The sequence below is a fragment of the Frieseomelitta varia genome, unplaced genomic scaffold, assembly GCF_011392965.1.
Source record: "Frieseomelitta varia isolate USP_RPSP 00005682 unplaced genomic scaffold, Fvar_1.2 scaffold_295, whole genome shotgun sequence".
Lineage (NCBI taxonomy): Eukaryota > Metazoa > Arthropoda > Insecta > Hymenoptera > Apidae > Frieseomelitta > Frieseomelitta varia.
Genome location: NW_025110029.1, coordinates 26,892 through 51,603, shown reverse-complemented (window position 1 = coordinate 51,603; position 24,712 = coordinate 26,892). Strand labels below are relative to the sequence as shown.

At 36.4% G+C, this 24,712-nt stretch overlaps 1 protein-coding gene across 3 annotated transcripts in view; it reads left to right on the top strand.

Annotated features, from left to right (window-relative positions):
- The window catches only part of LOC122529578 (zwei Ig domain protein zig-8-like), a 119,666-nt gene that overhangs the window by 70,591 nt on the left and 24,363 nt on the right, over positions 1-24,712 (top strand). For all 3 annotated transcript variants that reach the window (XM_043655841.1, XM_043655839.1, XM_043655842.1), the window contains exons 3-4: positions 2,629-2,798; positions 12,597-12,807. In XM_043655841.1, coding sequence (XP_043511776.1) covers positions 2,629-2,798; positions 12,597-12,807 — 381 coding nt within the window. The remainder of the gene's footprint in view (positions 1-2,628; positions 2,799-12,596; positions 12,808-24,712) is intronic.

Sequence of the window (24,712 nt, the reverse complement as noted above, 5' to 3'; positions counted from 1 at the left end):
ATACGCGCATAGGTAAACCGCGAGAAGGTTGAGACGAATTTTCGGGCGAAAGTAACGGCAAGGAGTAGCAGAGGTCCAGCTTCGAATCTTTCGAGACGACCATTCCCGATGAAATGCGTTCATCCAATTTTTATGTGACGAATGCACGCGTCTGTACACGCAGTTATCCGCGCTCATGCGAACGAGATTGTGTTTGCCGCAATGGTGGAACACCGGGGAACAGGATAGTTATGCGGCAGCCGTTTCACCGTGTACTTTCGAGTCACTCGGCTCCGCGCGATGACCATTCGGTTATTCACGCGTTCCGCAGCATGCGATTGGTAGCTCGTACGCGTTGCTTCGAATCACGCGTATAAATTTCTCGGCTTCTCAGCCCTGCAAACGAATACTCTGTTACGATTGTAATCAGCCTTGTTGTTTCCTGCCTTCTCCTCCCCTCTCTCTCTCTTGTTTTGTTTATTCGTTTGAGTTTCGTATCGCAGCTCGCCGGAACGCTCTTCGACGGTACGACGTTAATTACAATAGACGAGAAATAGAAATATTCGCATCAGACGCATGCTTAGGATGTTTGGCGTTCCGAGCAAGTTACACGTGAAACATTGCCCGTGTAAAATTGTTAAAAGAGGAAGCTAATAAGTCACGCTCGTGACGCTGTTATCAATTTTCTACAATTGCTTGACTTAACGCATTGGTGCTCGTTAAAATGGTCAAATTTCTACAAGTTTGTCGCTGAATGAGGATGATATAATAAATCGAGACTCTACTCTAAAAATGTGTACACGTGTCTGATTCATGTATATTTGAACATGTTATACGTAAACATATACCTTATCATAATATATTGTATACGTTTTGTCCAATATGAGTTTAAACACTTGATGAGTATAAATTAATTATTCTAAGCATATTGGTTCGTTTGTGCGATACTCTAAATTTTACTATGATTTAAACTTTCATATTTCTATCTTACACTTTCTTTCACTATTACGAATCTCTTTGTTCGTTGAGTTACTTTAAGATAATTATTTGTTTCAACGTTAATGTCTTAAATTAGATCGAAATTTGATAAAGCTCGTAGTGTGCATAATTTTCTGTTCAAATTTTACGTTAAACATCCTCTTCAGATTTCGAATTCCTGAAATGGGAAATATCGAAATTTAAAGATCGCAGCAGGGTAAAATATAAAGTTTAATCTAGAAATCAGAAATCTTCTCTATTATTACAATTCTTATTCTCGTCGATAACGTTTTAGTAATTGTATTTCCTAAATGTTAATAATATCGATGCTTGTTTTCCAAAACCTGTATTGGTAATACGAGCAACTTCGAAACTACATTGAAATTTCATGTTTTCGAAAAAGAATGCTTTCGATGTTCGGTCATGTTTCGTTTTCATACAAAATTTACCTTTTTTAACAAACATTGATCAAGTTGATCACGGCTAGTTTCAAGCTTCAAATTGATGTTTGATAAATATTATTTATCACAATTTTTAATTCCCCTTGTACACATCACGTCCCTGTTCATTTTCATCACCCATGAATAAATAAAGATTAAGGAACTGATGTTTCTCCAAAAATTCTGCCTTGAAAAAATTTCTCATTTGATTGATATATCTACGTGTATGTGCGTGTGTGAGTTACTAGAAGAAAAAAAAATAAAAAAAAAATAAAATAGAAAATACCGACCGTGTATTTCACAGCGTTTTTTAAATTCCCCATACGACACCGAAATGCTTTCCCTTTGTGTGACACCGGAACATTTTTTGACTTTGAAACTCGGGCGACAACGCCGCGTAACGTGGACCTCAATTTTTGAAAACGACGACGTATCGATTCGCGCGATGCCCGCGAATATTCACCGACGCGATGGAATTTCTGACAGTGTTATTAAAGTATAGCTTAGTTGGCGGCTGCATGCACGTGTACCGTAAGTACATTATCGCTCGCCACTTTCCTTTGGCGCAGTCTAATTTTAATAAATGCGACCGGCGGCCGAGCAGGAAAATTATTTTTCACGGGTCAGAAGGGTTGCGCGCCACCGGGTTACCCTGCGTAATTACAAACCACAACAAAGTAAAAAGAACAGGAGAGGGAGAGCAAAGAAAGAGTAATAAAATTCACGCTTGCGATAAAAAGAGGAACGTTATATCTGGCGTGGAATATGCAGATGAAAAAAGCAGGAGAAAGGATGACACGTCGCCGAGAGTTATTCGCGAGATCTGTTTCCGTGATACTTGCTGTTCTTTTTTTTTTCTTCTTTTCTCTCTCTCTCTCTCTCTCTCGAATCGATATTCGTGAATAATGTAACAAAGAGACGACGTATCGAAGCTTTCGATCGTGTTGTTGCCCCTTGCCAGAAGTCTAAAAATGCGAACGGGGTCACAGAGTTTGCGTTACGCTACAAATGTTTATGATATTTAATTTTTCTTTCTGACAAGGATCAGTAATAAGTTGAAAGTTCCAAAATTAAGCAGTGCAAAAACTTAATTTCTGTTGTCCAGTCGTACCAGCTTAAGTATGCATAAATAAATTTGTCTCTAATAATGAAATTAGCCTACGACGCAGCTTTCGAGGACTCGCGTGTTCAAATTGTTCACGCGATTCGCGTTTTTTTTTTTTGATTTCAGAGGAAGCTGTGCACAGTACTCGGTTGGTCGAAACCGACACTTTCCAGGAATGGCCGACGCAGCAAAATTCGAGCCCTTACATTGATACGTCGGTCCCGTCGAACGTGACGGGCCTCGTTGGGAAAACCATCGAGCTCCTCTGTAAAGTGAAGAACCTCGGCAACAGAACTGTAAGTACCTCCCTTATTAATCTTCAAACAAGAATTGTTTTGTTTAACCACTGAATTCAGCCTGTCGTTTGTCGTGTGTCGCATCTCATGCATTGTTAGATAATGCGTCCTACAACGTTTGTAGGAGCTTAAGTTTCGAAAGGTGTTTTCAAAAGGAATGCACGCCATTTTGCCAATTTTGTTATCTTTCGTTCCATGTTAGTGAATTTGGAAGATTATTCAAATCTACCGTGTTTTGTCTGTTGCCAACAATGTGAGAGTAACAAGCTACTATAAATTTTCAACTGTTCATCGTCTCATCTATTCTACTGCGAGATTAAAGGATTCACACAGGATTCATAACTGCAAAAGAATTCATTTTTGAGGATAGATGAGAAATATTCCATTTTTCCTGTCTCTAGTTCGAAGTGATCGTCAAATGTGCTGAGAACAGATCTTTTGATCCCTGGCCGAACAGAGTATTGCTGTAATTGTTCGTAGTTGGCAAAAGTGTTCACATTGCCGACTACGAATTGTTCGCGAACAGCAATGTGGACGTGGCATAATCAGGGAGCTGAGAAGTTGGCTGTCGAGGCTTTACACTGACAAGAGTCAGTACTTAGTTTGCCCCGTCTGTCCCCGAGTTACCTGTATAATTTAACACGTTCGTTACGAGACGTCACTGATGTGTGACGCGTTGATCGTAAGTGCTATCCACGGTCTAACGTCACCAAATCTTATGGCGACGAAGCCATAAGAGCCTGATCATCTGCTTAACTAAATCGTTTTATTTTCTATTCATATGTAAAAACATGCACTACTATACATTACGTGAAACTATAAAAATTTGATATTTGAACCATGGAAAGTGATTCGTTTCTCAATTCTTATCTATTGCCTTATTTGTCCAATTTATTCCTTAATGTTGAATAAAAATGGTTACACTTGCAAATTCTTTCGATGACAATAAACAGGTTAAATTTGAAATTTATAAAAATCCTTACGTATGCGTTACCTGTGAGTTAATTTTAAATTATTATCTGCTTTTCTCCAACGTTATGTCCAGTTGTTTTCGATCTATTATAATTATTTTTCAAAACAACCAATGACTATACTTACATATACACGAGCAAATGATAATAATAATAAAAGGCAAGAGATTTAGAAACGAATATTAGTTTCTTTGATAGTATATTCTGTTATCAAAAATGAAGAATTTAAATGTCGAAGCTGTATAGTATGAAATATTTATATATTGTATAATATTTGATACTGTATCCAATTTACAATACTGTATAATACTTGTAAGAAAAAGTGTGTCAAGCTGACACAAGCGACAGATGCGCTGATAATTAATCCTTCCGATTTTTACGATTCTACGGTCCCGAAGAAGAAAAAAGAAAGAAACATTATCTCCATAGACACGGTACCGCCATCTGAAACAAAGTTTTTTAATAGCACGCGCCTCGCGCGAATTTGTTTGGAAAAAGGCTTTACGAGCTAGACACCGTTAGCGTTAAAAAGTCGTATCCGAGGATGATGCGCGCTGCGAAGCACGTTGCGCTATGTTTCGCTTGACATCCTTCGTCGTCAGCTTATTACCCGCGGCACTCCTTTCTTTATAACATCAGATCGTACGACTTTTACTCCTTCCTTTCTTTTTTCTTTCCTTTTTTTTTTTTTTCCTTCTCCTTCTGATAGCCGTTCACGCTGTCGTACCATTGTTTTCCAGTCCAGCGCCCGTTAAGCTTACACGTCGTTCGTCCTTTATAGATACGATCCGTAGCTGTTTGCTAAATCGTTTTATTTTCTATCAGCGGCAGGCTACGTCGCGATTCGTTTCATCTCGCGTGACTTACGAATTAATCTTTCCGCGAATGCGAATACGTGTTTCCACACGCGTGCCTCTACGCTCGTTTAATCGTTTTCCCGTGTTTGCTTCGTTCGCTAACCAAGTGCATTTACATCGGGCAGATTGTTTCGCGTGCGAGTTAAGTAACTCTCGGCGTTCTCGTGACACTTTCGAATGAACGTTCTCTGTCTGTGTCGCACGACGAGCCACGAACAGTGGACAATTACTCGCGAAAACGGGTTACAAGCATAAGAAGAGAAAAAGAGATAAATCAGAACGTTGAAAATTCGAACTGACGATAAGCTGCTTGTGTGTGCTTCAATTTCAATTGAAAGTGCACATAATTCTGGAGCTATTGACACGTGGTTTTTAATACGAACGATTTCTATCTCACGGAACATTCTTAGAAACAATTTTTAACTAATTAGGTTTCCAACTATTTGCTAAATAATTTTGTACGCGGGTTCAAGTCATCATCAAATTTAATTTGCTTGTTTATTCATGTTATATACGCAGATACATGATAGTAATTAAGAAATCTAATGAGTTTCTAATTTATTCGAGCCTACTTGCGTGTATCTGCATACACCCCGTGAAAATTAGAGTCGAACACTATTGCAGGTCGTTCGTAATCGGAGTTTCTCAATTTAAACGATTAAATTCTCCGAACAGCATTCAACGATCAAATTTCATTGAAAGTTGATTTCTTTGAAAATCTGTAAAAATTTATAAAAAAACAAATTGAAAATATAATATTGCCTTTCGAGGGGTAATGGAGAAATATTTTCGGAATATCTTCCGAAAATGATAGAAAGCGTGCCTTTTAAAACGCGGTTTGTTTCACGTCGATATCTCAACCCGTTCGGAAGATATAGCGCTTCAAAGTTTACGTACGCGAGTTGAAACTCGCGCCAGACGGTCCGCCATCTTGAATTGAGGCCAGACGCCGTGACCTACATTTTTTCCTGGAAATCTGTCTGTCACTGACCGCCCTCACGTGACGCGGTGTGCGGTAGGTCAGCGGCAAGCTACGCGCGAGAGAGAGGGGGAAGCGCGCGACAAGGATAGTGATAGAGACCGGCCGAAAATCACCTCTGTCTTTACACGACAATATCTCAGAAACCGGAAGTCGTATCGAGATGAAACGGAAAGCATTCCAAAGGGGAAGATTCAGCGCTTCTAACGGTGTATACTTTTGCTAGAAATTGTAAACAGTTTTGGAATAATAGTTACACAAACTTTCGGCATTTTTAATAGAATTTATCATATATTTTGCATGTAATTAGGATGAAATTTGGAATTTTTAGACGAATATAACTTATTTAAAGTTGAAAATGTCAATCAGTGATATATATATATATGTAATAACATACAATATACAGTATAATTAATTAAACTTAATTCGGATGCATCGTCCCAGGTTGGCGTGGTTTTCAATTTGGCATTGTTTTCTTCTCAAACATTAATATATAACGAGGATTGCAAAAGCTCGCGAGAGATCTAACAAAAAAGCCATTTAAAGAAATGAATCGCAAACGCAGCCAATTAACTCGTGTTGTTTGTTATGTAATTTATAATTGTATCACACAGTAACGCAATTAATAATTATATCAGAAATAATAATAATTGTCGCGTGGAGATTGCTGCGTATGGAGACAGCCTATCCTCGTCTCGACCACCCACTTTTTACAGACAAAAATTTACTCGTTTCAACATATACGCATGTACAGAGACAAAAGAAAGAAGTATTATTCACTTTGAATACTAAGAAAAAATTCTATCTTCTGACCGGATTTTTATGCGGACGTATAAATTTTATTCGCGGAACTACCGTGTTACGGGGCCAATTCTTGAATCCCAGTGTGACGTTCCGGGACCATTTTTACAATTACTCCTAATCTCATGGAATTCGTTACACGTTTATGAAGCTTCGCCAGTTTATTACAGCCACGGCAAAGGGGAACTACTGTGTTTGGATTATCGCCGAAAAGTTATGCCGTAAAAGTTATCTTTCCTAATGAAAATTTATTAACAACGTCTCGTATAGTTCTACCGATATTTTACTTTTCCCGGAGACATTCTGTAATAACCATTGTTACGTTTTTTTTTTACGGAGTTATATATTGGAACAACTTTCCTTCTGTCTCTCTCTCTCTCTCTCTCTCTCTCTCTCTCTCTCTCTCTTTTATATATATATATATATATATCGTGAAAGTTTGAATTTATCCTAAATAAAATAGCAGATAACGGCGTCAAAGCTTCGATTAATGTTGCACACGCAAAACTTGACATGATGATGTGAATAATTAGTTAAAATAACAATTGCAGAGAAGAATTATGCAACACTGATCGGATCAGAGTTAGTAAAAATTGAAGAAGCAGATCAATGATGCAGATATTTTTGTCTACGGCTCAATTGAATTTTATCAAAAGTTCAATATAATTAAATGGAGGAATTAAAGAGACAAAGAAAGAATCTCTCCTTTACAAATATAATCATTGTAGAAGAAATAATGAATCCTAGACTTTTTAAAATAGTTTCTTACGAAGAATATAAAAATTCGGATGAAATATTTTCCACACGCTTGCAAATTTGTATACGCTTACAAGTTACCCCATATGTCAAAACTATATACTATTTATTTTTCATTAATCTAGTGGATCTAATGTTTGCTACAATCAACTTGTATTAATTGCCATATAATTAATAATTGCATCAGTTATATAATTAATTGTTTAATTATATAATAATACAATTAGTAATTATATATCAAGTAATACCGATTGCCCAGGTCTCACCACGTGCTATCCGCATAGTACGTTCTGTTTAAATATTTACACGCTATTGTTTCTTTAATTGTCGATAGTTATATGTAATAATTATTTATTTAAATCTCACATTAATTAACTGTAATTAATACAAATCACTCACCTCTCTTCAAAGTGATGTAAAAACATCTTTGAAAGGGACAAACTCGGGATTGTGAAAGCAGATGCTTCACGCTCTGAAGTAAGCTCGATCGGACCGTTCTATGAGTTTCTCTCGCAAGTTTTAGTAATTTAAAACGTAGATAATTTTCCATCGAGCGTGCAAATACTCGCTGTAGCTTCGGGTCGATGCTCTCGGTTGGCATTGCGCGACTATACCCTGCGGGAAAATGGATTCGAAGACGGTCCCTATTCAGAATGCGGGATAAGTAAATCAGTTAAAGTTCTAACAAGTAACTTGCAAAACGACGTGAGGCGAAGTCGTTAATTAGAACGAAATCTACTGTACTACAATCCTGAACTGTCACATGCTCGAGCCCGAAAGAGTCTACGGCTCTTTCGAACAACGAGTACCACCCATAATTTAAATGGCAATTCCGATGGTTTTTCACCGGGCGTGATTTCATAGATTATGCTCAGTCATTTGGTCTGCGGTCGGGCAATCATCTCTCCGAGCCGATCCCCACGCGATTTCGGGAAATCGGGATCGTCGTCCATTCATTATATCCGACCTATTTCCCATCTCCGTGTAATACCCGATGTACAAACGATACCGATCGTTTAGCGGTTTATGATTTATGAATGGAACTTGACGATGTATTTCGTCCCTCATTCTATCAAATATTCCAATTCTAATTGCTTTCTCTTCTTTCTTCTTCTTTTTTTTTTTTTTTTTTTTTGCACTATAATACTCAACTCTTTTAACATGTTATAGTATACTCTTGCACGAGTGACGAATTTTTATTTTTAAATCATTATTTTTACCTATTTTAAATCATTATTCTTACCTATTTTTGTTGTTGTAATGTAATGAATAAATAATTAATGGAAAATGAAATTGAAGGATTTTTCATCAATGGGCATTAAAATTAAAATACCATTGACTGGAAAGTTTCTTCAACCCTTGGTGACACGGTGTTCTATTTTTCATACGAGTGATTAATCGAGGGATTCGGTGCAAGAAGAAGCTATTTCAGAAAATATTGCGAAATGAGATTTTTATTATTATAATTCAAGACCTATAAATCTCTTCCTGTCTAGTTATTATAAGCACGTACGTGACAGAATTTTTGTATTCTTGTATTATGATTTTGATATTATACTGATTGAGTTATGCATGTGTTATAATATATATGCGAGACAGAATTTTTACCAAGAGTTTATAAAAAAAAAAAAAAAAAACTGAAATACAGGTGACAAAGTGAAAAGAAAATTTACAAGAATTAAAATATGTAAATAAGAATGATTACAACATCATCAACAAGATTGTTCACTTGTTTTTAAATATGTTAGTGTTGTTGAATACTTGAACGCTCGTCAAAGGCAGAACAGTATTCGTATAAGTTTCAGAATAGGAAATCGTCTGGAAGTTAGCACGAGTGGTAGCCAACACAAAAGGCATCCTAAACTCATGCATATTTTATTAGGAAACTTAAAGTTACCATAATGTAAATACATGAATTTTCTAGTGACCATCCGAAACCATTCTCGCGAAACTTCAACTGCGTTTAAATCTTGTTTGAAAGTACAAAACTAAAGTAAGTAAATAATTTCGTATACTTTAGGAATTTACAAATTACAAGTGTCCATTCTAAATACACTCAATTATAATCTTCGACACTTTAAGATGATAACATCACCAATGATAATAGCATTAATCTGCTATTTGTAAATTTATTGCATATTTGCATGTCGTCTACGTATACATCCAAATAAATGAAAATGAAATTCCGCAGGGGGAATTATTTCTCTGTGTTTTTTCGGAATTTCGCGTTCTTTAATTCTCATTTAAAATATCATTTTATCATACAGACCTGTAATTACGAATTAACGTGTATTAGCATGAAGTTGAGAGCGACGAGCCGCGGCTCTGCAGCTGAAATATTTTAAACTTATTCGTCCCGGCGCATTTATAAATTAATATAATACACGTTACGCATTTGAACTATGCTTGATACTTTGAAGCATGTTGGAACTACAAAAAAAAAAAAAAATCCTTAAGCAGATAAATATTTTATTTTATGGTGATGTTATCATTGTAAAGTGTCGATAGATGTAATTGATTTAGAATGGAAACTTGTAATTTTTAAATTCTTAAAAGAAATTATTAATTTGGTGTTCATCTCGATATGGATAATAATATTTATTTTGTCTGTTTCGTAACGTTTCCAACTTCGATAAAATCAACCATTCATTCTTTCTAACGCACACACTCGTGTTTGCACAAATGTCCCGAAGCCGAATCTGCCGCGTTTCTCACTTCGGATTAACTCCGACGTTTTCGGGAAAAGTGTTTGCACCTGCTTTTGAAACGTCGCGAGAGTCTTCGCGCACTCGGCAAAGGGGACCAATTTTTAAGGCAAATACAGTCGCCTGGAGTGCCAAGCGGTAAGCAAACTTTTCCAGTCAGTTTTCTTCGTGTAATTTCATCGGGCTGAGGAATCTCGACTCTTTACGTGTCGTCGTTACATAAACGGACATAAACGTACCACTATCGCTGAAACTTATTAGCGAAAGTATACGTGTACTTAGTCGAGTTGTATTAGTTACAGGAGCACATATTTCGCATACAGATGAAACGTAAAGGATGAGAGTAAAAATGTCAAAGTTTTTGCTTAACGAAACTGACGAAAGTTTGAGATAAATTGTCGCACTATTAAAGCAATTCGTTACTCACAATCATATATATAGAGCCATGAAAGTGGACTTGGTTTACATTTCTCTTTTTTTTTCATTCTCTCTGTTTTCTTCACTCTCGCTCTTCACTCTTCGTATCTGTTATATACTCTACCTACCCTATACTTTTGTGCTATGCTTAACAATTTAATACTAACCTACACTAACCTATACTTTATGCTATACTTAACAATTTAACCTCGATTGTATTACCTAACTCCACAATTATGTATAATATTCAAGCGTACTTATGTTGATAATAATTATTTGACAACTATGGTAATTAATCAAAGACGAGCATTCAAACGTTTAATGTTTCAAGTAAATTGTGTCATTCAACGTCGTGTGACATATTGAATTTATATAGTGTGGTTATATAGTTGTGGTTAAGCTCAATATGGTTCATGTTATACAATCAATATATGTTATATACTAATTTTCTAATACTTTTCTAATAACTTTTACACACAGTTTCAGATTGCTTTCAAATGTCACCAATGTAATCGTAATGGAACATTTCATGAAATTTCAAAATCTTTTCTTTGGCGTGTAAATAAAACGTTTTCCTGTGACAAATGTTCGAATGTTTTCATAGAAATGTATATCGTGTTGCGCGAAACAATAAAAATTTGATACTCGGGCTGTGAAGTATGATTTTATTTGCAATCCTGCGAAAACTCCAAGAAAACTAACAGTATTGTCATAAATTATTTCTCGGACCTTTATTGGATTAAAGAACAGTAACGAAGTAACAGCAGGTAGCAATATCAAAAAACAATTGACAAATAACAACGACCGACTTTTACTCTTTGATGTTCTATTAAAACTTGAACCAATCACGATTGCCGATTGCCGTCTTGTCAACTCCCGGATGTAGTTATAGAAAGTCCCGTTGAAATCGATTTTGCCGAGAATGCGCGCTTCTCCGGCCGCATTTGCGGGACCTCGTAAATCTCCCGTCATCGATCTGCTTTACAGAAATAAACCTCGCGCTTTATTTTCCGCGCTGGCTTGCTGGCTTCTCTTCGTTCGAACGTCGAACCTCGCCATTATCGAAAAGTTGGCATTAGCGTCAAAGGGGTGCGGCAGCGAGGTTGTCGTGACGCTGACAGCGTGAGTAACGCAACGTTTGGAACGGCAGGTGGACAACCACCGAAATCGGCGTGTATGACCAGGGGCCAGTCAATAAACGAGAACGTCAAACATCAGGCGTGCCGCCGGGTCAATTGATTTGTTTGCGTGACACGCGCGCGTGTCCGCCGCCCCTCTTCCTCCCTTCCTCAGAGAATGCCACGAAATCGGCTAAAACGTTGTCAACGTTTCGCTGATAGTTGACGAACGGCATGTCAGCGTTTCTCCGAACTACCAGCTCCGAGAAACGACTTGTGGAACGGTGTGTTTATAATTTCCTCTGGTTATAATCCCCTTACGTGTACGATGAAAGGCCAACTAAGCGAGCGTAGAAATTTAGTTGTTCGCGTCAGCTCGTACCGTCAACATCTCGATAAGGTTTACCGTATTCTGTTCAATATCATTCAGCCGTGACTTGTTTCGGAATTGTTGAAACTCGTTCGAGGCTCGTTCGTCTGATGTTAATATCCGTCGTACATTTATTTATCGTGAATTAATGTAATTGCTGATAATTCTATTGGTTGAGTAAAATAAGATTCTGTTTGGCTTGAAGTTGATAGAAGGGAGAACGTCACATCGCTGATGAGTACAGTTACATATCAACGTAATAGCGTCTTTAATGAGAATAGTTAAATATCGAATTATGCATTTGTTTCGATAGTTAATAAAATTTGTTGTTAGATTGATTTCAGACTCCTTGGGTTTTCTAAAAGCTTGCGAAATGTTGAAAATTGTCAGTACGAAGGAGTCAATCTACTGAAAATAATTTACACAATGTCTTCAGAGTAGTTAAAATATCGTAACGATTGTATTATTGACTTAAGATTAAGATTTAGATAATAAAGATTAAGATTTAGATAATAAAGATTAAGATTAAGATTTAGATAATAAAAAGATATATTTAGCTTAAGATTTTGATAATGAGAAGATATATTTGCGTTATCTGAGCGCTCATTTATGGAAATTCCAGTTGTATAAAATAATGCTCCTTTCAACTATTCAACATGTTCAGTATTTCAGTGTCTAGCCTTAATCTCGTTCGCTGTGTAATAAAAAGAAGTACGTAATAACTTTTGATAGCGAGTTAAATTTAGAAATAAAAGAAAAAGCAAAAACTATATGGATAACAGCACGAAAACATTTGTAAACGATTGTTCTATTGTTGTTTTTAGGTATCGTGGGTAAGACATCGAGACATCCACCTGCTGACGATCGGTCGATACACCTACACGAGCGATCAGCGTTTCGAGGCGATGCACACTCCGCACGCGGAAGAATGGACGTTGAGGATACGATATCCACAGAAGAAGGATTCCGGTATATACGAGTGCCAAATATCCACCACTCCGCCGATCGGATACTCTGTTCAACTGAACGTGGTCGGTGAGTTATCTATCCTCTAACCTTGATAGAACTTCGTTCCTCTAATTAAATTACCATCGCGAGTCACTCGAACCAATTTTCCTCGGTGCTGGGTTCGCTCAAATCGAATAAGTTCTCTCGCGAATGCCTTCTAAGTATGTACGTGCCGCTGGTGCATAGAACTACCGTCTTATCAGGCATATGCACGTACATATGTGCGCGTAAATACGTATTTACTTGAAGGTTCAACCCTAGAGGGATACTAAATCTTAAATTTATCGGACCAAACTTATTGCTTATTGACACTGGAACTACCAAAGTGACCAATTTATAATGTTTTGGAGACATTTTGCAACGCCAGATTCGAATGATTATTGTAAAATATATTGACAGAAGCGCGTGTTCCTTATTGCATTGTAAAAAATTTTTTTTTATATTCCTTTCACTCGAGTTTCTCTGATACAATTTTTATACTTTAGTCGGCAATAGTTCTAGTGTTATAATTTTGGTTGGAAGATACGTTTTCGTGCGCGTGTCGTAGGTAATGTATTAAATTCGTAGATGCATATTTCTATCTGTAGATCGTTAGCTAGTTCTCGAAATTTTCTTTACGGGGCAATCCTGCTTGGCGTGATTCATCCAGTAATCATTCGCGATATAGTTCTAATTAATTAAACAATTTCTATCAGCATCTACTTTGGATGAATAATATCTTTTGGAGAGGAACGAACGAACATGTTAACAAATAAATAATTATTTTTCGGTATATATTCACGGATAATATTTAATAGTGTAATAATAAATAATAGTAATATTATATGTAATATAATAGTAATAGTATAATAATAAATAACAAACAATTAATTATTCATTCAACGCTATGTTAAGCCACAAGCGAGAAAGAATAATTTTGATGAGATTTTGCGAAGAACACGAGGAACATAACGCGGTTCTTTCCTAACCTCGTCCTTCGTTGTTTTAAGGTTAACTATTTAAGTACTAACGTCCGACATATCGACACCTATATGATATCTGAGAAAGCCGAATGTATTATTGCAAATAAATTATAATAAATTATTATAGTAACGTAGTCGTTTATACTTCGAAAATATAGAAACTACAAATTATACTAAATTATTATAATAACGTAGTCGTTTATACTTCGAAAATATAGAAACTACAAATTATAATAAATTATTATAATAACGTAGTTTATACGTCGTTTATACTTCGAAAATATAGAAACTACAAATTATAATAAATTATTATAATAACGTAGTTTATACGTCGTTTATACTTCGAAAATATAGAAACTACAAATTATAATAAATTATTATAATAACGTAGTTTATACGTCGTTTATACTTCGAAAATATAGAAACTACAAATTATAATAAATTATTATAATAACGTAGTCGTTTATACTTCGAAAATATAGAAACTACAATAATTTATATGAAAACATGTGAAATTAAACTTCGCCTGGCGATTTAAATCCGTCCGCCAGCGAAGGTGAAACAGTTCTAAGGCCGCGAGGAAAACTCGGGGAGCGTTTTTGCGTTCTTAACGAGCGGTGCGATGATGCCGACGGCGAAATTACAACGCGGATGTCATAGCTTAGGAGCAGACTTATCGCTCGGGACTTCGTAACGAAACAAATATCGCGCCAGTGACGTGCGTATCGGTGGTTGAATCGTTCACGCGACGACGGCTACGTGAAAGGAAGCCGCGTTATTATTCTAGCAACGTAATTATACGAGCTGAATATGAGCGTGTGTCGGGCGACATGTGGGGTAAGAGAGAGACAGAGGGAAAGGGCGAGGGTGTGTGTGTGGAATCTTCCGGTGGTATAAACACCGCAATGACAATGCGGAAACAGCGTATGAACGTATGTACGCGCTTTGATGTTATCCGATGAGAGCATCTATTAATTTGGAGGAAATTTTCCACTGTTTGATCGTGACGTATCGTACTTCCGTTCGCAAGTTACCGGCGACTCGTTTGCTCATTTCGAACGAAATAATTGTCAATTGCGATTCTTCCGCAGAATTTTCGTGCTTGATTTTATTGTAGCAATGTCTTCACGTGAAATTAATAATAATAATAATCGGAGCGCTCACAGTTTCAACATCTTCCGTATTTTTTTTAGTAAATTTTAAAAGTTTGAACTGAATTCAATTTATATGTACGATAATTGATAATTAATAATTTGATTAAATTAATTAAGTAAATTGTACGTGATGTTTCATTACTTTTTATTACACTGTTTGTTATACGAGAGAATGAACGAATTTTCAGTTATAAATTATCAGTGAACAAGCGAATGCATATGAATATACGTAATCAAAGCAAAATTCGAAACTCGAGTTGTTAATTATTTGAAAAATCAATATTATTATCTACGATATACATTTCAATGCAAGAATTATTCAAATTACATTCTCGTCTTTAAATTTTACTAAAAATACTGGCGATGTTGAAGATCGATGTAAATGGTCCTGATTTTTGAATTCCGTGAGACGAAGTATAGTCTTCGATACGAAACGTGCACGCGAAGAGAAAATCAAGCGAAATGTGAGAGTCATTTACTGAAAATTGAAGAAATTAATAATTGAATATTTCAATAATCAGTATTTCAAAAAGCAATAAATATCAATTGTCCATTCGAAGGATTTAGAAAACAGTAATGAAGTTGAGATTATGGCAGCAGCCTTTGCAATCGCGATTGGCCTTTAATGGATTAATATCCAAGTTATCTCGCAATGATAGTTTCTGCGAAGAATATACGGAAGGAGCGGAAATTCTGAAAGCGCATTTGGGAATTGTAAATTAGCGCGTTAATGTACGTTAGAAGATCGTGCTTTCGTCCTTGAGAAGATACCAGACTCGGAAATTCGTATGCACTGCGCGTACTTCAACTCAGTTCAGACTACATTCCAAAAATATTACAAGCTCATAAATGTTTGACAATGGTAATAGTGTTTATTATCAGATGCAAAATTAAGATATTAAATCGAGGCACAGAACTGGATACAAAAATTTAAAAAGAGAAATGAAGAAAAATAATCTTGTTATGCGCATTATCGTGTCGTTCTGCTAATCGTAAGTACATACATTGATTCAGATAGTTAGAAAATTCTATTAACGAAGTTTTAGTAGAACAGTGAGGATTGTTATACTGTATAATTCGGATAGGAAACTATTTTCTCTTCTCATTTAATATACAAAAATCCTCGTTTAACGTACATTTTAAAAATAACAAACAAACAATACTCCACGAATGATCGCGCGTACAGTAATAAGCTACAACAATCAAGGGCTTTTATCATCACAATACATCCCGCGCTCGTTCGCGGAAGTAAATGAAACGCAAAAGAGGCAGAGGGAGCGGAAAGTGGAGGAGTAAAAAGCTCGGAGAAAGGTCGGCCCGTTAGATTGCGACAAAAGTTGGACAGAGATGGTCGAAGAATATCGGCAGAGGATTCCGGTGATTTCTCTTCCTTCGTTTCTTTCTCACGACCCGATAGGTTCATTAGCCTCGGCGATAATTGGCTCGGTTCGTGACTCGCTTTCGCAAAACACTTGGTTCGATCCTCGACGTGGTCGTTATCCCTCGAAGACTAATCCGAAGTAGAAGAGTTCATTCTGCTACTTCCTTGTCGCCGGCAGCTGTTCCACAAATAGTCTGTCGCCGGGGGTCCTCCGTTTGTGCAACACTCTCGAAAGAATCACTTGATTTCTCTTCTTTTCGGAGCGGTTCGCTGGATTTTAACGGGCGGGTCTGATAATGGCCAGTGACGTTGATCGATCGCCGACCAGCGGCGATCGAAACCGGATACATTGATGATCCGGGAACAAAACGTAGCCAGGCAGAAACCAGAGAAGAAAATTGTACGTCGTTACCGATCCGGCTGTGTACGATGGAATTTTCAGCGTCTCTCGATCTGTCGCGGTTCTACCTCATCGAAATCGAATCGAATAATCTTTGAGAGGAGGGGGGGAATTGTAAATCTCTCCGTTGCTCCTTTGTAACGACGAGCAAACTCAACGAGTAGATTGAATTTTTGCTCTTTCATTGGAAATGTTTATCGCGAGTCGAATGATAAAAATGTCGGCTAGTATCAATATTACCACCTTGATTTATGTCATTATCATCGTTCATAGAAACGAACGTTTCAGAGTGATGTATTAATCCTTCTCGCCGATGGACGCGCGAAAATTCATGAAGATTAATTTTGATTTTTTAAATGAAACGTGTTTTCAACATTGTGTTTTTAAACGTGCATTGATCGATGCAGCACGATGTTGTTCATAAACAAGGGCCAACTCGTGCCGACAAGATAATTAATTTGGAAGATAGATCAACTTCAATTTTGTACAAAATATCGTGCAAAAAAACAAGAGAATACAACAGAAAGCAATATTTAAATGCTTACGTTATGATATGATTTTCAGTGTGACGTGAAATTAAAGTTAAAATGCCTCCTAAATGAACAATTTCTCGACATACGTAGATTGATACTCTTTACGATTGAAACGTAACCAAACATTTACGAAGACACGTGATATTTACGCGTTTCGACTACAAAAAAAAAAACAAAAAAACAAAAACAAAACAAAATGAACCATTCATCTTGCAAGTACACAAACAAATTTAATTAACTCTTGGACTTTCTCTCTGTCTGTCTTGCATCATTCAAGAACAACTTGGTTTACTAAACAAAATTCAATTCGATTATTTGTTGTATAACAATTGTATAACAATTTGATATTAATTCCTCGCGTCAGCTTTCACACGTAATTTTCATTTTCTTCGCCCGGGTGTACGTAGGAATATTCGTTAAATTAAAGTCGATTGAATTATTAAGCGATTAATAGTAACAGTAACGTGTACTCTGAAAGCACATCTTCGTTATCGCAAGTTCCTCCCGCGTCTATTCGTACGTTGACGCACTTGGCTTTTCGTAAATAAACGCGAATTAAATTCACGCTGCGAACCGAGTGAAATCGAATCGGCAATTGTAGGTCAACCGAGAAAACAGCGAGGTGCCGTCGATTCGAGTTCCATCGGGACGATTCGCGTTGTTTTGAGAGAACCTGTTTGCCTCGCCGGCTTTTGTGCCCGCCCCGGTAGAACGAAACGGAATGGCAAAAGATGTAGCTGCACTATATCGAGCGTGGTGGAAACAGGCAGGGGAAAACATGGGCCGCTGAAAAGCGAAAAGCGGTGCACCTCGAGCACATCGTGGGTGTCGATGTTTCGTGCAAACACACATGCATGTACGTACACACAGAGGACAGCGGTTCCAACGGCAGACGGCAGAAAGGCAGAGAGAAAAGCTCTCGGGCGGGCGTCTTTAGGAAAAGCTCAAAAGGTGTTCGACAAATTGTTCATTCGTGGCGAATCGACGCCACGTTCCTCGGCTCTCCTTTTGCCCCGGTACGTCTAATAAAGGAACTAGACTAGAACGAATCGAAAAACAATTGCCGAGCTTTCAGCAGTGCCGGCATTCTTGGCACCCGATACCCGTGAAATTGCCGTGACAAATTGAGTCTTTCTGACGACAACAACGACGACAAAATCGAGCTTCTCGCCTCGCTCTCTCTTTTTTTCACCGAGTTCGCGCTTCGTCCTGGAATGCAGGCCAGTTGCGTGGAAAATGAACGACTCAGCCGACTCAGTGTCTTCTTTTGAAGCGTCCTTTCTTGGACGAAATCGTTTCCTTTCGCCTCCGCTTTTCCCTCGGATCTTTCTCTTGGTCAGACCGTGCAACTCGGAGCAGTTTCACTCGGGGAAAATTCAATTCACCTCGATGCGAAGACTCGCGCAATTTATTTAGACGCGTTGGGCCAATATCAGACGTACGTGGACACTTGTTGTTGTCTCTATTTCTCCGGGATTTATGCACGAACGTTGTTGTCAATGAATTCTCTTAATTTTGTTTCGCTGAATTCTTTTACGAACGAGAATAATTCTTTGTTAATACTCACGCGTAGAACTGTTCCGTCCTGGCAACCTGGATTCTATTGAAAATGAAAATTACAGAACTCCTGACTCATATTTAATGGCATCGTACTTCATGCAGAAGTATGATGCCTTCAAATGCTTTTGGAGAATCTAAAGGAAGATACTTGACTCAAAATAATCTATAGTTAATAATAAGTATCAAGATTTAAAAAATTACTACTGTTTCCATGATGAACTCATTTTTTTTAATTTTCAACTAGCTTTCCAATTGATATACTATGTACATTCATAAGTACATACTTTATAATTACAAAAATATTTGAACATTTACCACAAAAGAACATTTATGTATATATTATGTGTATATGAAACATTTTAAAATTTCATTAACAATGTGATAAGAGACGACTATTATCATTACATTGATAAGGAACCAATCTGAAAATTTATGTAGAAGTTGCAAGACATTTATTGCAAATATATAATAAAAAAAATTGGTATATACAGCAGGAATAGACATTATTTAAAATAGTCCTACCTGTTTATGGCTATTGAAATAGTTTCATAATCTTTATAAAATGTATACTTATAAATTATTGAGTATCTGATGATGTATCTAATTATCAAGTATCTAAATATCTTACAATTTCTACATCTTCAGATCTGTTTCAATCTTGAAGGAATTTCGAATATGTTTCTGTAAGTGTTCGAATACGTTTGTTAATAACCGCAGACGAAGTGTACTTTTCTTGATGAGATCATTTATTTCGCTTTCGTTTTCCCCTGAAATCATTTCCTGGCTAGATTTCGCCCTCGAAGAGATACACTGGGAGAATTCAGGAATTTCTTTCAATTTGCTTCGACGCGACAATCCGTGCAATTTATTTAGAATCCTTGGGAGGGAGAAAAAATTTCTCGTCGACCTAAGCAGAAAATCAAAAGTATATTTTTTCGCCGGGAAGTTTCATGGCCATCCCACCTCTCTCTCTCTCTCTCTCTCTCTGCAAATTGAATTTGTGGAATTGAGTCAAGACATCATTTGCCTCGACTTTTCCCTTCCATTTGACTGTCCGCTTTTAATTCCATAAAATGAACTTCGTTTCCGCTAATGCCAACGAAAGGGGAAAAAAGAAGGTATTTAAACATTTTTACCCTTCGGAGCTCCATTACAGATATAAAGTTAATTTCACTTGAATGTTAAGTTAAAACACGTCCGTTGTCGTTATCTCTCGGTACATGAAAATAATATTTTCATCCACTTTCGTCGATGTATGTTCCCTTTTACAAATTGTACTTTCTGATTTACTAACGGAATTAGCTCAAATTGTCGATGAAATGATTAAGATTTTCAACGCTTACGAAAGTTTACCTCGGCAAGTATTTCAGTTTTTTGAAATTCCATAAAATTGTATATTCTAGATAGAAGTATAATATTGAATATATAAATTTTCAGTTTCAATGATTTTTAACTATCTTTAAGCTTTATGTCAATTTATATCTATCTTTCTTTCATCATTTTTATCTTCCTTGCTATTTATTTCTTCGTATGATTATTATATTATTTTCTATATTTCTTTCTGTATTATTAAACATAGTCAAATATATACAGTAATCAAACTACACGAACAAATGTTTATTAAATCATTTGGTAACTCGTAAGAAATCAAGAATCACATAATAATGACATTTTGTCGAAACGAAAATATTTGTACGTTTCGTGCATTAATTAATGCTATCGTTAACATCACAGACTTGTCTCTTCGACGAATAATTAACGTACAATCAATATAGGAATGTTTTCTCTATTCTACACCATAATTTTATTATAATTTTCAAACCAGATAACAATTTTTTAACATTAAAAATCATATCACTAATTATTTCTGGTAATCTCGCTTCATCGAAAGTGCTCAAACATTTTCCTTTCGTTTAATCAATTTCCCTCCTAATTAATCGGTTTACTTCCGCAGAGGAATCGTTTCTCTAATTCATGAAAAAAAAAAGACAATCGTCGAACATGCCTTTTAATACGTATTAGCTTTTTGTTAGCCTTTTATTATCTTTCTCCCCACACGTTTTCACAAATTTTTCAAGAGAAAAAAAATTCACGTCATTCGTCAGTATCTTTAACAAAAATGAGTCCCCAATTTGTGCAATGTACAGAAACACAGGAAATATACCTCAACGTATAATAACAACCTGAAGAATAAAGAATCGGTCTTGAAACTAATATACTTTCGCAGACTTTCTAGTCTTTAATAATAAATTGTAAGATTTCACTCCAAGTCGCTAATAACCCATACAAGTGGTTGATGCGATTTTAAATGAAAAAAAAAATAAAATAAAATAAAAGAATTCACGATTAGTAGAAACGATTGTAGTTTACTTTTACAGACACTTTACGATTGTTCCTTTGTCTCACGCATCGACTATTGTTGCATTTAATTCGCTTGGCAATTGCTTGCTGTAAACTGCGACATTACTGACATTAACACAGCAGTTTGCGTAAATTAATTACGTACGCTTTGTTAGAGATTCTCTTCTCCGCGACCGTCTCCGAAGTATTCTGCAACGTTCGACGATATTAATAAGTCGAGGAACAGAAAAGAAAAATTAACGTATCGGAGATAAATTTTCTCTGGGAATATACGGTTTCTTTTTTTTTCTTTTCTTCTCTCTCTCTCTCTCTCTCTCTTTTTTTTTGGTCCACTAAAATATGATATTTCGTCTTTTGAGAAGTTTCTACGATATTCCATTTATCATTGCAATTTATCTCACGGCTTTCTATAAAAATCTCGACGTCTCTCCGAGAGAGAGAAAAAAAACAATTTGCTTGACGTTGCCCCGTTTAATTACCTGTTTCGGTTGTTTAATTAATCAAAGCGGAGCATCGAGAAGTTCCGGCTGATGTCAAGCTCGCTAGAAAAGGAAATGAGAGAGAAAGAAGATGAGAATTCAACGTCTAGTACTTTCGATCGTTTCTAATTTAACTCTCCTACGTTTTTCAATCGAAAATTCAGCTGTTTTTTTTTTTCGTTTTCTGATATGATGTTTAATTTCTTCCTGAATGCGTTATTTAATATAAATAATATGATAGCAAATGAAAACAGTATTGAAAAAAAGAATCGTTTGCTTGTTAAATATCAACAGAAACTGTTCCGTTTATACATGTACGTTGTTTTCAGCAGAATATTGTCCTTTTTATGTGCCTGCTTTCATTTCAATATAATTACATTTTGTTGCAAGAACCGCTGTATTTTCGCGTGAAAGAAGTTTACACTGTTGCAACGAATGCTTGTCATTTAAATTCGTTCAAATATAACAAGCATGTAATTTAATTTCCATTCAAACTTCACGATTTCGTTGCTATGTTTTGAATAACGCCTGGTTTTTGGGACAAAATTTGATGTTTCACAGAAAACAGTATCTTTAAAGTAGAACAGTTGGAAAATTGAATGACGTCAGAGACAAAGGTTAAATATTCTACATATCGGCAAAAACACTTTAATATTACTTTAATGTTACTTTAATAATACTTTAAAATTCATCTCTTCCTTTCATGTACTAACTTTCAAAAAGCTACAGGCCGTTCAACAATTATAACTTCGTGTTTCACACACTTGCGGGAAGAGAAAACGAAAGGAGCATTTTCCCTAAAGGACCAGCAAGTTTCGCTTCAAAGAAGTAAATTTGCATATTTCTGCGAACTTTCTCTTTACTCGCTGTTTTATGTAAAACGTAAGTTGCGGCTGCCCTGAAATTGTCTAACAAATAGACGAAAAAGTGTAGCTCGTTCGTATTTTCGCGACTGTTGAACCGTACACGTGACAGCAGAACTATGGACGACCGAACCAACGTCAGAATAATTAATAAGTTAACAAAACTTTTAAGATACATAAATAAATAAATAATTGAAGTACGTGGAGTAACAAGAGGTTTACAATAGCGATGGAGAGCATTAACTTTTATTTATATATCCTACGAAGACTTATTCAAATGCTATAAAATCTAGAAAATTTCTACGAATGATTGATCATTCTCTCCAGTAACTGGTGTTGAAATGTTAAACTTACACTTACGTATATATATATATATATATTACCTATATAAACTTTTATTGTTTCATTTTCTTCATCTCATTATTTTTACTTTATTTCTTATTTTATTATCAATGAGTTTTAAAAACGGAGAAACGTAATGAATTAGATGATCGTGTAACAAGCGAGCACACACAGAAAGACGCGTCCGCCTCTTTCCCCTAAACGTAAATGCGCCGAAATCTCGGTCTCGTTTTGCATAAATTAATATTGCCGCGCAAAACGGGATAAGATAAACAGGCGGACCTGTTTCGAAATAACACGGCGTGTATTCGAGTTGTTAATGTTTTGAAGCGTTCAGTTTGCACTCTCGCAGCCGGCTGCTTTCGAGAGCTCGGCTCCCTGCAGTGAAGATTCTTCGCAAACACAGGCTCAAGAGTCTCGCGCAAATCGGACGACAGGATTACGAGTTGAAACACGCGGGCCATCGCGTGGTCTCCGGTGAAACTGGATCGCGATATTCTCCAGGGGCACGGAGAGATTGCACGTTACACAGCGGATGCAAAAACCTTGCACGATCGGTCGCGCACGACAAACGAACGGAACAAGGCGAGATTTAAATGAATCAGGGTCGACGAAGTTGGAGCTGACTCTTGAAATTGAACTGAGTTAATTTCATCTTGCCGAAAGTATCGTTTTTTTTTGTCAACGATTCTGCAAGGTAAAAAAAAAAAAATTGATGTGATTTCCATAATATTTCGTGCACTCACGAAGGTTCAAAATTTTAAACAATGGTTTGTTCAAAAACCGTAAAGGTAAATTTAAAAACTATAAATTGCGTGCAACGTTTGAACAGAACAAAGTGCGGTGCGTGAAAACCATTCTTTGTGCGAAGATTGTTCAACGGATGTATAATTTCTGTCTGAATTTCTCTCACCGTGGAGGGAAAATTGGAGTGAATCTTTAAATTCACCAAGTCACGTCGCTTTTTTCTTTTTTTTTTTTTTTCATTCCATCGCGGAGGCTGTTAAAAAATTAATTTTTAACATGATTTCGTTGGTAATCTGCAGAATATTTCAATGCTCGTACAGTGTAATTGTTTCTACATTATGGCGAAAATTTTCGCTTTGCACGCGCTAGATAAAAACCAATCTTGCAAACCAATCTGTGTGTTGTATTTACGTATAACTAAAATAATAATTTATAATTTACTACTAATTTATCGTTGATAATTCAAAGTAAGAGGAAATCGATCAATCGGCGGAAAACGATTGGCAGAATTTCAATGGTTCACTTCTAACGTTAGTGGTTAAAGTACACGTGCCATTCTCGAAGAACATTCCCTCTGTTAAGTGTCTTCGACAAAATACAACGAGGATTGGTCGCGAGCAGCTGAAAGTCGATGGCCAGTGCACCGAATCGTTTTCAGTCAGGAGTTGCAGTGAAATTCCGGCTACGTTTCTACGATTTGTTATTTTCCTTGCTCGCGACGTCCGCCAGAAGAAAGAAAAATATAGCGTTCGCGTTCGATTCGTTCAGGATTGTTCGTCGAACGCCTTCACCTCGGTATCGCGTTACGCCTCCCGACGAATAAAGCTCCGTTTTATCGAAATGGACAGACGTGAAATTTTTAAGAGCGAAAAGGAACAACAATCATCTGTTTTAAAAGGACAGCCTTTCGAACAGGGAGATCGATTAATTCTCCTTATTAAGTGAAACGAAATTTCTGTTCCATAAAAATATCATTAGTCAATTGTAATTAGATGGACTAATCGTTTTGAAATCTGTCGGCTAATAATTATTATAAATTAATTTAAAATGAAATAGTAAAATAGTAAATTGTAAATTTAATTAAAAATGTAACTTTCGTGTTGCACGGGTTATAAGTGTTTCTATAACATATGAATTTTAGAAGAATTAG